Here is a 15,316-nt window from a genome sequence, read left to right as displayed (position 1 = left end):
CACATAACTCCTGGCTCACAAGAAATTATGAAACTTAACTCCTCTTTTCATTAAAAAAATAAAATATTCAAGACTATCAGCTTTTATATAAAATATCAGCAAGCCCCCCGAAAAAAAAAAAACCAAAACGAAACAAAACAAAAAAGAAAAAAAAAACCCAAAAACAAACCCAAACCAAAACAAAAAAAAAATCAATTGCTGAGGTAACTTCATACCTTGAGGTAGCTTTTTTTTTTTTCTTTTCTCCTCTTTTTTTTGTGGGTTTTTTTTTCCTTTCTTGGTTTTTTATGTGTTTTTCTCTCTCTCTCTCTCATCTCTCACAGCACAGCAATCCCTGGCTCTGCCCCCCTCCCGCAGCTCCCCCAGGATCCCGGGGCAGGAGCAGCTGCCGCCTCTCCTTCCCCACACCTGCTTTCCTGATTTTTTTGTTTTTAGGGATGCTCCCAGAAAAACTGCTGGGAAGGGCTGGTCTCCTCTGAACCGACAGCAAAAGCATCAGTGTGAGTTTTGTTCCAAATTCCCTCTTTTTAGCCTCGGGTTGGCTCCCCCCCTTCCCAAAGGGGGCTGATCCCGTGGATCCAGCGTCACCCCCTCCCTCAAAATCATCCCGAATTTTTTTTTTTTCCTTTCCCACCCTCCTGCTCCGACCTGGGGGGAGAAAAAAAAAAATCCCTGTTTCTGGCTGGATTTGCAGCAGAAAACCCGGAGCTGGAGCTGGAGACAAGACCTTCCCTGCCCGGGAGAGGCGGCGGCAGCAGCTACTGACCCTTCCCAAATTGCTCCACATCCAAAACCAGATCCTTAAAAACCTCCCTCAAGTGTCAAATCCACGTTAAGAGTGACGGGAACCAGTGACCATTTTACATTCCTTTGACCTTGTTTTGTATTTGGTTTTGTCTCGTGAGAACGGTTTTTCCTGCAGAAGGGAGGGGAGGGGAATTTATCATCATTAAATAGTGAAAAAAAAAATATATATCTTTATCAGCTCATTAAAAAAATGTGCCCAATTTCAGGAAGAGGGTTTTCCACCCCCACCTGGAGAGATGTGGAGGTTGGGGGGAGAAGACACAAATAGCCCCAGGGACGTTCAGGTGAGTTGGCATCTCCCCACTTTGCTCATTAAACATTCCCTGGGGAATTCTGCATCCCTTTGATCCCCCAGGCCATTCTGCACTGAGTTCCCATTGGCTGATTACTCAGGAGATGAGGATTAATCCCATGTTTCCTACCAAAAAGGGACTTTTTTTGCCCTTTTTTTTTTTTCTTTTTTTTTTGGTGGCGTTTATTCCTGTTCCTGAAGGGAGGAGGGAAAAGCCAAAGCCATTCCCTCAGCCCTTCCCTTCCCGGGCCTCATCCCTAGGACAGGTTCTCACCCCCCCAGTGGAGATCACTGGGGAAAAAAAGGAGGAAAATGAGGAGAATTGTCCCGCCTCCCATTTCTGCCATTATTCCAGAGGCTTCAAAAAAACTTCAAAAATTAAAAAAACAACAACAACAACAACAAACCTTTCAACTAACCTAAACTGAAAAGAAACATTCAGGAAAAAAAAAATCCTGGAAAATGGAGGTGTTCTCCTGGCTTCTAAGGCTTTCCAAGGCACTGCACTCCAGGGGAGGGAGGGATAATCCCATAATCCTGCCATCCCACTGGGAATGAGGCTGGAGTGGTGCAGAGATCCCAAGGGATCACAATCCTTTTGGGGCTGGTTTGGTGGCTTTTGTCCACAGTGGATCTTGTTACCAGTGCGGGCTGGTAAAAGTCCAGTGGAATTCTTTCTCTTTGAGAAATAAAAAATTTAAATGGGAAGAAGATTAAAAAAAAATAGGGAGAAAACAAAAAAAATGGGGGGCAAATAAAAAAATGGGGGGGGAATAAAATAGGGGAAAATAAAAAAAAAAAAGAGGGAAATGTAAAACGGGGGGGAAATAAATTAAAAAAAAAAGTAGGGAAAACTAGGAAATAAAAAAAGAGAAAAATTAAAAAATAAGGAATAAAAAAAGGGAATAAAAATAAAAAGTACAGAATAAAAATTAAAAAGGGAATAAAAATAAAAAATGAGGAATACAAATAAAAAATAGGGAATAAAAATAAAAAATAGGGAATAAAAAAATTTCAAAAATAGGGAATAAAAGTAAAAAAATAGGGAATAAAAGTAAAAAAATAGGGAATAAAAGTAAAAAATAGGGAATAAAAATAAAAAAATTCAAAAATAGGGAATAAAAGTAAAAAAATAGGGAATAAAAATAAAAAATAGGGAATAAAAGTAAAAAATAGGGAATAAAAATAAAAAATAGGGAATAAAAATAAAAAATAGGGAATAAAAATAAAAAATAGGGAATGAGAATAAAAAATAGGAAATAAAATTTTAAAAAGAAATTTAAAGATAGGGAAATTAAAAAAGGGAATAAAAATTTGAAAAAAAATAGGGGAAAAGGGGGGGGGGGGAAAGAAAATGACCAAAAATAGGCAAAAAAATAAACCAGGAAAAAAAACCCCAACCCTAATCCAAAAGAAACGCTCCAAAGGGTCACTGCTGCTCTGGGAACATCCACCAGCCCCGGGGAAGGAGGGAGTGAGGGCTCGACTGGGACGGGATCTCCAGAGGCTACTTAAATGAGGGGGCAAGTGCTGCTCCCACCAGAGGGGGACCTGGTGGCCCAGAGGGGGACCTGGTGGCCCAGAGGGGGACCCGGTGGCCCAGAGGGGGACCTGGTGGCCCAGAGGGGGACCTGGTGGCCCAGAGGGGGACCCGGTGGCCCAGAGGGGGACCCGGTGGCCCAGAGGGGGACCCGGTGGCCGCTCTGTCCCCTGGCACAGCCCCTCTCTGCCCCCTCAGCCCCTCGCGCTCATTTAAGTAGCTGTGGAGCTCCGAAGGGATCCAAAGGTTCGTTCCCTGCCCCTCTGCCTTGGAAGCCAATCAATCAATCAATCAATCAATCAAACTGCCCGATTAGTGAAAAGGTTCCGTCTGTGGTCGGTAACTGATTCCCAGCCACTCTTAGCCCCGGCCCCGGCTCGTGCCGCGTCCCCGCGCCGGCGTCGCCGCCGCTCCTATTTCCTGCGCGCCTGCGTCTGGCCGCTCTGTCCCTTCTGGTGCTGCTGCTTCACCTGGGCCAGGATGTCCCGGATCTTGCGCTGAGCCATCTGGGAATGACAACCGTGGGAATCACAGGATCACAGGATCGGCTGGGTTGGAAGGGACCTCCGAGATCATCCAGTCCAACCCTTGATCCAACCCCGCTGTGGTTCCCAGCCCATGGCACTGATGCCACATCCAGTCTGTCCTTAAACACCTCCAGGGATGGAGAATCCACCCCTTCCCTGGACAGCCCATTCCAATGGCTGAACACCCTCTCTGGAAAGAAATTCTTCCCAACATCCAACCTAAACCTCCCCTGGCACAGCTGAAGCCCGAGCCCTCTTGTCTTGCCTGGGAAAAGAGACCAACCCCCCCCCAGCTCCCCTCTCCTGTCAGGGAGTTGCAGAGAGTCAGGAGGTCTCCCCTGAGCCTCCTCTTCTCCAGGCTGAACAGCCCCAGCTCCCTCAGCCTCTCCTCACAGCACTTGTGCTCCAGTCCCTTCCCCAGCCTCGTTGCTCTCCTCTGGACCTGCTCCAGCCCCTCAATGTCCTTCCTGAGCTGAGGGCCCAGAACTGGACACAGCACTCCAGGGGTGGCCTCACCAGTGCTGAGTCCAGGGCAAGAATCACTTCCTTGGACCTGTTGGCCACACTGTTCCTGAGCCAGGCCAGGATCCATTGGCCTTGGCCACCTGGGCACACTCTGGCTGGGTTGGCAGGGACCTCAGGGATCGGTCACTCCAGTGGGCAGGGACACCTTTGCCAGCCAAGGTTGCTCCAAGCCCCATCCCAGAGCACTCCCAGGGATGGGGCAGCCACAGCTTTTTCTGGGAAATCTGTTCCAGCCCCTCCCCACCCTCACAGGGAAGATTTTCCTCCCAATATGCCATCTATCCCTGCCCTCTGGCAATCTGAAGCCATTCCACCTTCTCCAGGTCCCTGTCAGCTCCTTCAGGTCCTGGAAGGCCACAGTTAGGTCACTCTCAAGCTTCTCTTTTCCAGACTGAACAATCCTAATTCTCCCAGATTTTCCTCACAGGAGAGGAAAGAGGGAAGTTGGAGGGAAAACCCCGGAGGCACCGAGACCTTGCAAAGGAGGGAAACATTTGCAGTGCTCAGCTGGGCTGGGCGACAGCTCCTGGAAACGGCTCCTGGAAATCCCTTCCTGTCCTGTTTTTAGGGGTTTTTTTCCCCTCTAGAATTTGGGTCTGGGAGGTCACACTCTGTGTGTGCTCCCACTCCCACAGCTCTCCCTGCTCCCCACCATCCCACGTGGCAGAAGGCACAGCTCCCACAAACACCCCCGGCCAGGCGTGGAGAAAACTCCCACGGGAGGACACCCCGGGATGGACAGGCTGGAGAACCCCCCAGGGCAGAGCAGGAGCTCTGGGGTCGTGGCCAGGGCTCTGGGGCCGTACCTGGCTGGCGTAGAAGTGCCCGATGATCTTCACGATGACCTGCTCGTTCTCGTCGGGGGTCTGGTCCCGCGGCACCACCACCTCGGCTGCCGTCAGGTTCTGCAGCTCGTTGACCTGCGGGGAAGGGGTAATAAAAAAAAGGGATGAGTCCTTCTGTGAAATCCCAGCCATCCCCCCAGGAATTCCATCCCGGGGCTGTCCCCTCCCCAGCCCAGCTCACGGTCTTGCCGCCTTTGCCGATGACCCTTCCCGCGGCCGAGGCGGGCACACGGATGTGCGTCTCCAGCTTCACCTCCTCCTTCGGCCCGAAGAAGTTCTCCTCCTTCAGCTTCCCATAAATCCTGCCCTGAGCCTGTGGAAGGGGTGGAGCACAGAGTCAGACACCACCCAAAAATGTCCCACCCCTGCGTGGACCCCCCAGGTCAGTGAGCTCCATCCCCGGGACCCGGGCTGGGACAGCATCCCACAAAATCCCAGTTCCTTGGAGTTTCCAGCCAGCTCAGCCCCCGGGAGAGCTGATCCCAGGTTTACCCAGCTGCACACTGGGGGGGGCTTGACATCGGGGTCACCACCCTGCTCCCCCTTCCCCGCTGCCCAGGGCAGCACAGAGGGACCCCCCAAATCCCCCGGGGTGTCGGCAGCACGGGGAGAACCTTGAACTGGGCTTCTGGAGGGCCCGTGATGACGACCATGCGCACTTTGGAGTCCGGCGTCTCCGGAGGGGCGATCTGGAGAGGGACACAGACACGGGGTGACATCGCAGCGTCGGCCCCCAGCCCCTCCGAGGTTTTGGGGTGGTTTTCCCGGGAGAAACGCTCCCTCTCCAGGGGAGGTGGTGGTGGAGGGCGGGTCCCCCCCAGGGCAGCCCTACCTTGATAGAGGCACTTGCGAACCGGGAGAGCTGCTTGATGTGCTGGCCCTTCTTGCCGATGATGGCCCCGACCGCCTGGGCGGGGATGAACACGTGCACTGTCTCCTGCTCCGGGGGCTGCAGGGATGGCAGGGAGGGTTCAGCATCACCACCCGGGGCTCAGTGTCACCACCTGGGGCTCAGCATCACCACCCGGGGCTCAGTGTCACCACCTGGGGCTCAGCATCACCACCTGGGGCTCGGTGTCACCACCCAGGGCTCGGTGTCACCCTTCCAGCCCCAAGTGACACCCACGGTGCTCCCAAGGGCGCAGGGCTGGCTGAGCCACCAGCAGACCCCATGGGGGCCAAGCGCCTTCTCAAGGGATGAAGGGACTAGATCCCGCTCCTGTGCTGGAGCTGCTGGCAGCAGGGAATGCTGAAGCCTTGCTGGCCATCCCACAGCTCTTCTCCACGCGGGAGACAGCCCTGAGCTGGAAGCAGGAGCTGCCCAGGGATCACGTACCATGAAGGAGCTGTACGGGGCGGCCCCCGAGACGCTGCTGGGTGGCGGAGGCACCGCGTTGGAGGAGGCAGGGAAGAGGCCGACAGCAGCCAGGTTAAGGCCAGGGATGAGGTGGGATTGTAACTGAGGAGAGAAGAGGGTGTTGCTTTGGTCAGGGCATCACCCCAGAGGGCTCCCGGCAGCCGGGGGAGGAGGGAGCCCACTCACACTCATGGCAGCCACATCGTTCTCGTAGGCTTCCCTCACTTTCTTCATGATCTCCTGCTCTGCCTTGCAGCAGTTCTCGATGGAGCCCTTCACCGTGATGGTCCTTTCGGGGTTGTACAGGGTCAGGTCCTGCAAGCTGGTGGGAAGGAGAGTCAGCACCGAGACCCTGCTCCATCAGGACCTCCAGCCCTTCCAAGGGGTCCCACCGAGGTGCTGGGGACACGGGGTGCCACTGCCACGCTCAGAGCAGGGCCCAGCACCACGGTTTGCACTGGGAAGCCCACTCTGCCTTCCCCAAAAATGGGATTTAAGAGTAAAACTCCAGTCCTGGCCATCAAACCAGCCTGGGCTGAGCTCTACAGCCCTGAAGGGGTGGGAGGAGACACTGATGGGATGGTGAGGGGGCACCAGAGGGACGAGACACCAAAGAGGACACTGAAGGGATGCAGAGTGGACACCAGAGGGATGGGGAGGGGAATACAGAAAATATAACACCAAGGTTTTTCCAGAGAGCTCTGGGCACTAAAGCATCTCTACCCACTCATCCCCTGCCTCCTCCTCGTCCTCCCTGTCCTGCCCCGGGCTGTGGAAGTTCTGCCCTGGTTCCCCCCCAAAGGGAACAGGAGCCTTACGACGAGATGGTGATTTTGGTCTCCGTGTCCTGCTCCACCTTCTTCAGGTTCCGCCCCTCTTTGCCGATCAGGCGCCCCACGAAGTTGTTGTGGGCCAGGATTTTCAGAGGCACTTCGTCAGCCCTTGAGAGGGGAACGAGGGGAAAAACCCAACATGAAGGACCAGGGCAGCCAGAAGAGGAGGGGTTTGGTGCAGAGGGATGAGGGAAGCTGGAATCCCACTGCCTGGAGTCCCCCAGACAAAGCTCCTGCCCCTGTGGGAGCAGCACAGAGCCCAGGGAAGAGCCCCGGGTGGGACACAGGTGGGAAATCCTTACGTCTTGGTGTCCTTCGCCTCCTTCTGCATGATCTCCAGGATCATCTTGCAGGCAGCAGAGCAGCCCTCGGGGGTGGAGTGGATGCTGATGGCTTTTTCTGCGGCCCCCGCGTTTTCTTTCCGGTGCACGTCGATCCTGGAAGGGTGGGACGGGAGCTGGGAAGCGGCTCCACGGCTTCCCAACACCAGGAGCACCGACTGCTCCGCTCCCCCTGCGAGCCTGGAGCTCACACCCCACTCTGGGGTTACATTTGTACCCAGGGAAGGCAGGAGGGGCAAATCCTGGGCTCGACATTCCCCATGGATGCAGAGCTCAGGAACTCCGATCCCCCCAATCCAAATAAGGCACCAGCATCTATTTATTTTAAGCCACAGGAGCGATTAAGGGGTGGAACAGCCACATGCCTGGGGATGGGGTGGGCTGTCCATCACCCCACATCCCAGATAAGGCCTTCCTTGGGGGACCAGAGCTGTGGCCAACACGAGCTCAGAGGCCAAATCCTCGAGAACAGGGGGGGAGTTCAACAAATCCAGGTTAAACGAGCCTGGCTGGAAAAGGGAGATTCCGAGGGAAGCGCAGCCAGAGAGCCTGGCTGGGGCAGAGAGTGGGGAGGTGGCTCCTGGACACCCAGCTTTGCACCCTGAACTCCAAAAAAAACAAACCCAGCATCTTAATCACTGTGAGAGCAACAGGGGTGGGAGAAGGGACTCACTTGGACTGTGTCTGCTTGGTGATGTTCCTGATGGTGGCCCCCTCCTTGCCGATGATGGCCCCCACGTACTGGGTGGGCACCAGCAGCCGCAGGGGGATGTCCACGGGCTGCTGCTTGACTGGAGCCCCTGTAGAGACGGGGGAGCCCTGTCGGGGGGCCCCTCGGGCCCCAAAACCCCCCCGGCGCCCGTTCTCCGGCCCCGGCACCGACTGCTCGTCCGGGATGTAGGAGACCTTGAGCGCGTGGTTCTCCAGCTGGTGCCCGTTCAGCTTCATGATGGCTCTGGGAAGGGAGGAAGGGTTGGGCTGCAGCTCCCTCCTGGGCTGCAGGTCCCTCCCGGGATGAGCTCAACCCCAAAGCAAACCTTCCCTGGCGAGGGAACACCAGGAACACCCCCAGTGCTGGGAGGACCAGGCACCCAGAGGGACTTTGGATGAGCCCAGATATCCCAAGGGAAACCCCCCCCAGGTGAAGGAGGCAAGAACAGGACTGTGCAAGGAGCGATTCCCACGTCCCCTGCACGTTTTGGGTTTTGCCTGGTGCCTCCAATCCCTCTCCCGGCAGGAATTCGGGGGTGCAGGGGCCGAAAGCTGTCGGTAGATGGGGCTGGCAGCAAGAGCAAGGGCAGGGGTTTGGTCACCGCTCTCCCGCAGCTCCGGGAAACCTCCCCGGCTCCACAACGCGGTCGGGGACTCACAACTCTTGCAAAAAACACCCCAAACTAACCGAAAAAAAAAAAAAACTAACTAAAACTTGCTGAACTGAGATTTTTCCCTGCAGGGCATGAAGGAACCAGGGAAAGACGCTGAATGAAGCACGTGCATCCCTGGGGGAGGAAAAAGCAGGGAAGGGAGCTGCGAGTCTCCCTTTGACAGAGAGGACACACGTGCTGCCAGGTCTCTGATCTGATGTTTGGTCTCGTCATTGCCTTTTCTGGAGACACAACTCCTGAAATCACGGAAGCCCAAGGAAATCTCCGCTTTTGCTCGAGCAAAAGGTTATGGTTTTACTCTCTGAACCTCCAAGAGAAGCCCAAAAACTTGGAAATCCATCTGAAGGTGAAGGAAAATAAACCGGAGCGCAGGGGTGTCCCCAAAGATTTGCCGCATTTTTAGCCAGAATTTAGGAATCTGGGGGTAATCTGGCTCACAGCACGGGGAGTCCGGTTTTCTGCAAGCAGGGAAGGGGCCAGAGCTGTGGCAGGGAGGGCAGAATTCCCGAGGGATGGGGGGCACTCACTGCCTGGTCTGCTCCCGGTTGGCGTAGGTGACGTTGACCACGGCGGTCTCACTGTCCGTGTTCACTGTGGGTGAGAGGCAGGAGCTGGAGAGGCAGCACGGAAACCAAGGACCAGAGCCCCCAAAAAAAGCTGAGAGACCCCTCAGACGAGCCCCTGCTTGGATAAATCCCCTCTGGGGCTCCCCAGGGATTTGAAAACAGTTTTTTCCCTGGTGGGAGAGGAGCATCCAGAGGCTCAGACCCACCCTGGGCACTGCAGACCCTCCTGGTTGTTCAGAGGATGCTGATCCACCCTGGGCACTGCAGACCCTCCTGGTTGTTTTATCCAGAGGCTCAGACCCACCCTGGGCACTGCAGACCCTCCTGGTTGTTGTATCCAAAGACTCAGACCCACCCTGGGCACTGCAGACCCTCCTGGTTGTTGTATCCAGAGGCTCAGACCCACCCCGGACACCACAGACCCTCCTGGTTGTTCAGAGGATGCTGATCCACCCTGGGCACCACAGACCCTCCTGGTTTTTGTATCCAAAAGCTCAGATCCACCCTGGGCACCGCAGACCCTCCTGGCTGTTCAGAGGTTGCTGACCCACCCCTGTGCTCTGTGGCAAAGCCACCAAACCAACTCCACCCCAGCCCTCTCCAGAGCCCGGGGACAATCCCAGGAGCTCCTCTGAGCCCTCCTTTCCAAGCCCTCCTTTCCGTTTCCAAGCGGGTTGTGGTAACTCTACCCCCATTAAACATCCCGAGGGCGACATTAAACCTCTTCCCTGGAGTGATCAGCGGCAGAGGCTGAGATAAAATCTGCTGAGCAGAGCCAGAGAGCCCCCAGTGCCTCGGGAGAGCATCCGGCACCTTCCCAGAGCGCCGGGAACGGCGCTGACCCGGCGCCCGGTGTGGGAACAGCCACTTGTGCTGCCCCCAAACCCACCCCATGGACTCATCTTTGGGAAAACAGGGAACACACACACACACACACAAAAAAAAAAAGCCTCAGCGACCAGGCTGAGACCTCTTGACATCCTCAGCCTGCTGACAAAGGGAAAACCACGTGTCCATCCTCCCCCTCCCAAAAACAAAAAAAAAAGAAAAAAGATCCGGGCTAAGAAATTAAACCCCCAAACTCAGCTTTCCCTGCAGCCTCACCTTGCTCGCAGCTCTCCACGGTGCCGTACTGGGCCAGCAAACCATCCAAAACCTGGGGGAGGCAGAGGGGGGAAAACAAACCCACTTCAGCCTGGGATTGTCAGGGTTGATCAGGGGGACGCAACCCATCAGTCCGAGGCAGCTGTCTGGTCATTAAGATTTCACAAGCAATTAGATGAGGGAAGCTCCTGCCTGCCCCAGGACGCTGGACCAAGGGGCCTCGGAGCCAGCGGGGGGGGAAAAGAGAGTCAGGGAAAAGTCCCAGCAGGCAGCGGGAAGAAAGGATCCATTTTGTTCCCCGTACAATAGATAAATCATAAAACCCCGGTATTAATGGGGATTTTGGGTGGTGTCGCTTACGTCGCTTCTATCCCTCGGTTTTACTCCTGTAATGGGAGAGAAACAAGCAACGGGCTTGGATAATTAGACCCAATTAATGACAAAGGAAAGGGAACACTGACTTTAATCCCAAGTGCAGAAACCTGGAGGGGGGGAATTAGGCCCTAAATCTGATCCGGTCCTGCCCGCTCGTCCCTCTTACCTCCCATCGCAGCTGGGGGGGGATGTTCCGGATTTGGATTTTCCGGCTCCTGAAACGAAGGAGAAGTGATTAAAAAGCGGATTTAGGGGCCCAAGTGTGTCCATCCCGGGGCACGTTGGTGGATCTGACCGAGCTCTGTGTTTCCCGACATTTCCAGGGATTCTGGTGGCTCTGGGCTGGTCACACCCAGCCCGGCCGGGGATGGGTTTGTGCTGGAGGTTCTCCCAGAAGAAAATTCCCAACTTCCCCCCCCCCCCCCCGACCTTTGGCACCGGGAAGAGCCTCAATGGCTGGAAAGGCAGAGGTTTTTCCCGGATTAAACAGAAATATTAGAAAGCAAAAAGGGAGCTGTGCCTTCCCTCAGCAGAGGGATGAGCCCTGGGATAACGGGAGCATCCCTCCCTCATCCCAAAACCCAGCTGAGGGTCTGGATGGTCTCCGAGGGGAACCAAGGCATGGACAACCCGGCTCCTTCCCCGGGATGGGCTCAGGTTGCTTCTCCTCTCACATTTTCGGCTCTTTGCAACCTCCCTTTTCCCAAAATAGAAACTCTTTTTATAATCCCCGTGCCAGGTTTGCCCCAGGGGTGTCGTTTCCCCCCTGACCCCCCTCGGAGCAGCTGCTGGAGACAGCTGAGAGCAGCCCTGGGATCATCCCGTGGGATCATCCCGTGGGATCATCCCGTGGCACCCGTCACGCTGCTGGACACCCCAAATCCCCCCCAAAATCCCCCCTTTAGGTGCCCACAGGTGCAGCTTTGTGCTGCCAACAGTGCCAGCCCCCCAGGGATGGCTGCTACCCCTCCCTGGCCTCTTTTTTTTTTTTGGGAATAGCCAAAACTCCTGGTTTTTCAGATGCCTAAAGGAAAGAAGGATAAATGTCACGGCCAGGGCAGGCAGCTCCATGTGGGGTAAACACCCTCAGACCCCAACACAGACCCAGTTTCCAATTCAAAGGGTGAAAAAACACATGAAATAATCCAAAGAAAAGGGATAAAATGAGGTTCTGGGTCATTATTTTCTAATCACACAACTTCAGCTCACCTGCCCACAAGGAGAAATCATCCAGCATGGAACGGGCCAAAGTCATCCCTGTGATTTAGGGCAAGGATTCCTCCTCACCCCCCTCACCCTGTGAGGCCAAAGCAGCTGCCTCGAGCACCCCCTCACACATCAAAACCCCAAAAAAGGCCTGGCCAGCTGGTTTCCAACAAAACCAGAAGTGACATTTCCCCAAGACACCGAAGATTTCCCAAAGGTTCAGACTGGAGGGATGGAAGGGCTGGATCTGGGGGGGTTCTCCCCTCTAAAAATCAAAACGAAGCTAAAAAAAAAAAAAAAAAAAAAAAAAAGGCGTTTTCCAGCTCAGCCACAGAGGAGGCTCCAAAACACCAATTTTGTCGTTGCCACAGATGCAAACCAGGTGGATGAGGAGAAAGAAACCAACCCAACCCTCCAAATCCCAGCATGTCCGGGGGTGGGGGGAGGGAACTGCAGGAAGGAAAGGGGGAATAGGAGGCTCTGAAACCAGATCCCTCCTTTCCAGGCTAATCCCCATCCCAAACCCGACCAGAGAGAGAGAGATTAAGGAATTCAGAATGTGAGGAATGTCGGAGTCCAGGGAGGGTCAAAGGGATTGGAAGTGACAGAGGAAGCCCCGGAGGTCTCCCCACCGCCCACCCCTGCCACGGAAACTTCTCCGGATTGCTTGGAGCATCTGCACGGGCAGCGCACGTGCTCGGCACGGACGTGACCGGAATCCAACGTGCCATGGAGAGAAAAGAGCCATTTATGGCCTCGCCAACCCACCCCCCCTCCCCGATTCTGCTGGTGGCAGCTCCCCCCCCCCCGAAAAATCCAATTAATTAAGGGAAGCGGTGGAATTCCCTTTCCGAGAGGAGCAGGTGTGGGAAGAGCATCACCTGGGTCCGGGGGCGCCTCGTCGGGGCCACGGTGCTGTCACTGATATGTTAATTAACCAGAATCCCCCCCATCACCGCCGTTCCACCGGGATTATTTGCCTCCGTGGCTGATGGATGTTAAATCCCCGCGGAGGGAGAGACGGGTCTGTCACCAGCACAGCGAGGTGAGGGCACAGAGAGGGGCAGGATCCCACAGAATCCCGGGATGAGAGACAACGCTCCCGACCCAGCTCCAGTGGTGCCCATTGTGCCACGGGGAAGGCGGGATCGGGGCCACGTCCAGGACCCTTTGGGGAGCTCTGGAGTTGCCCCACAGAGGGTGGGAAGCTCCTGCTCCACCGAGCTGGGATCCGGCTCCACCGGAGCGGCCGTGGTTGGAATGACAGAGGAAGTCATGAATAAATAAACGCCGCTCCTGAGCGGGTCCTGCCGGCTCAGAACACCAGAGCCGCCCTCCGAGTAAATAACGCCGTGCCACGGCGATTCCCTGGGTTTTTATTCCCTGGGATTTATTCACGAGGTGCCAAAGGCGGGAGCTCCTCCCTCCCTCTCCCGCTGAACTCCGCTCGCCCGACCTCGGCTCCCAGCCAGGGCTGGCGCCCGTGCCCTTCCCACGGGCAGCGGCTCCGGAGCAGCCCCAGCTCGTGGGAGAAGGTGGGAGCTCTGCTGGGTGCTGCTCACCTCACACCAAAGGCGGGAGTCTCCCAGGTCCTTGGGATGAGCCGGAGCGGACGGATCGACCCGGTACAAAAATCGCCTGTTTGCCAATGTGGGCAGTTCCTGCACGTGCCGGCGACTCTTTGATTAAAAACACTGAAGGGGGAGGAAAGGGGAGGGTGAAGAGCTGGAGGAACGTAAGGGGGGAGGAACTGTGTGTCCCAGGGATGGATCCCGGTGTCACCATCCTCCTGCTCCCCACTGCCGGTGCCGTTTGGGATAACAGCCCTTCAACATCCCACTGCCTCCTTCCCTCAGCCTGGAAAACCTGCCAGCACACCCTGCGGCCCCGAGCGGATCTGCTGGTCCTCCCACAGGATGAGGAGGCAAAGTGAGACCTTTGGAATCTCCTGGAACTCCATAAACCCTCCCTGGCCCTGGATGGGGCTCACTGAGGGGGAAACCCCCCCAATCCTGCTGCACCCGGAGAACAGGAGGTTGCAACAGGTTCCATGTCATGGAGCCACACACGGACGAGCCTTTGGGTCAGTCCCTCGTTATCCCTGAGCTCTGGAAGGAGCAGGATGTGCTCCATCCAAGGCTTTCCTTGGATTTCCCTCCAGCCAGCTCTTCAAAGAGCTCGACACACCCCCGGGTTAAACCTCACTGTGGGGAAAGCCAAGAGAGACAGAGCGAAGTGACTTGGAGCAACAGGGAGAACCCAGGAGAGCAGCCAAGGATCCCGCAGATCCCGGGAACTGCGGAGATCCCTCTCCCTCCAGGCTGTGCCTGTTGGTGCCATGTGGATCAAACCCAGGGAGGATCAGGAAGAGCCACCTTTCCAGAGGGGAGACACCGAGGTGACATGGGAAGAGACAGCAAAGGAAAGGTTTGTGGGTTCAGGGAATTCCCACTGCTGGTGTCCGACAGCCCTGGAGCAGCTGGAATGTTCCTGAGGTTCCCAGAGCCCTCCCAGCCCTCATCCCTGGAGCTGAGCACCCTCCTCACGTGGGGACCAACAAACAGGAACCTCCACAGAAACCCCGATCACCAGGGAGGCAGAACCACCATGAACACCCCAAATCAGGTTTGGGGGTTCATTTTGGTTCAGTTTTTGATTTTTCAGTCCCTCTGGGAGACACCCAAGCCAGGATTCAGCCCTCGGGATCCCCCCTTCCCTCAGCCCTGGACGCATCCACAGGGATCGCCTTCCAGGGGGTGGCCGGAGCCTCCCACTTAATTAAGAATCCGCTGGTAATTCCCTGGAGTGGCCTGGCACTGTGGTGGTGGTGGTGGCAGGGACCCAAGAAAGGGGCACCAGCCCGCCAGGAGCAGGGAGCCTGGCCGGGATCCAGCGGGAGGCCGGGATCGGCCGCCGGGAGCCGGAGCCGACGGAAAAGCGGCACCGGCACATCCCAAACCCACAGGAGGGTTCCCTTCCCTCTGCTCCAGCCCCACGGGGCCTTCTCGGGGTGACACTTCGTGGGGACAGAGCCCACCCTCATCCATCCCACATCCCTGGCTCCAGTGAGGAGCTCCAGGGGAATTCCCATCGTCTCTTCCCGACAAAGCTTTGGCCGCACGTCCCGGACGAGGCAGGAGCTGCTCTTCCCAGCCTGGAAAGCTGGAGAGAGGAGCTGGATGCCACTGGCAGGGCCAGGATAAAACCTGTGCCTCTCCATCACACCCCGGGGATGTGCCTCCTTCCCGTGGCACAGGGAGCCTCAGGGAGCAGGCAGGGGATCCCTGAGGGATTGGGGTTGTTTTCCCTGTGGGATTTGACCCGGAGCATCACCAGCACCGGCATCACAGAGGCAGCTGGAAGGACCAGGGTGGAGGAGGACCAGGGTGGAGGAGGACCAGGGTGGAGGAGGACCAGGGTGGAGGAGGACCAGGGTGGAGGAGGACCAGGGTGGAGGAGGACCAGGGTGGAGGAGGACCAGGGTGGAGGAGGACCAGGGTGGAGGGTTTGGGATGCTCAGGTCACCCCAACTATTGCCTTTGGAGCTTTCAGCCCCAAACAAAATTCCCTGTGATCCACAGGGAATATCCACACCCCCCTGCACTCCCCACAC

At 56.1% G+C, this 15,316-nt stretch overlaps 1 protein-coding gene across 2 annotated transcripts in view; it reads right to left on the bottom strand.

The window, feature by feature from the left end:
• Positions 1-2,935: 2,935 nt before the first annotated feature.
• Positions 2,936-15,316, bottom strand: part of IGF2BP1 (insulin like growth factor 2 mRNA binding protein 1) — a 30,058-nt gene continuing 17,677 nt past the window's right edge. Inside the window, exons 3-15 of one of the 2 annotated variants that reach the window (XM_032711272.1) lie at positions 10,664-10,712; positions 10,123-10,174; positions 8,980-9,043; positions 7,741-8,022; positions 7,029-7,163; positions 6,712-6,834; positions 6,080-6,215; positions 5,873-5,995; positions 5,369-5,485; positions 5,151-5,225; positions 4,718-4,849; positions 4,498-4,611; positions 2,936-3,145 (exon numbers count right to left, since the gene is read on the bottom strand). In XM_032711272.1, the coding sequence (XP_032567163.1) occupies positions 3,053-3,145; positions 4,498-4,611; positions 4,718-4,849; positions 5,151-5,225; positions 5,369-5,485; positions 5,873-5,995; positions 6,080-6,215; positions 6,712-6,834; positions 7,029-7,163; positions 7,741-8,022; positions 8,980-9,043; positions 10,123-10,174; positions 10,664-10,712 (1,495 nt within the window). In that variant the 3' untranslated portion in view covers positions 2,936-3,052. The remainder of the gene's footprint in view (positions 3,146-4,497; positions 4,612-4,717; positions 4,850-5,150; positions 5,226-5,368; positions 5,486-5,872; positions 5,996-6,079; positions 6,216-6,711; positions 6,835-7,028; positions 7,164-7,740; positions 8,023-8,979; positions 9,044-10,122; positions 10,175-10,663; positions 10,713-15,316) is intronic. The other variant, XM_032711273.1, reaches the window with a different exon arrangement.

The sequence above is a fragment of the Chiroxiphia lanceolata genome, chromosome 26 (assembly GCF_009829145.1).
Source record: "Chiroxiphia lanceolata isolate bChiLan1 chromosome 26, bChiLan1.pri, whole genome shotgun sequence".
NCBI lineage: Eukaryota > Metazoa > Chordata > Aves > Passeriformes > Pipridae > Chiroxiphia > Chiroxiphia lanceolata.
The sequence above is the reverse complement of the archived record's forward strand: the minus strand, read 5'-3'. Positions and strand labels throughout refer to the sequence as shown.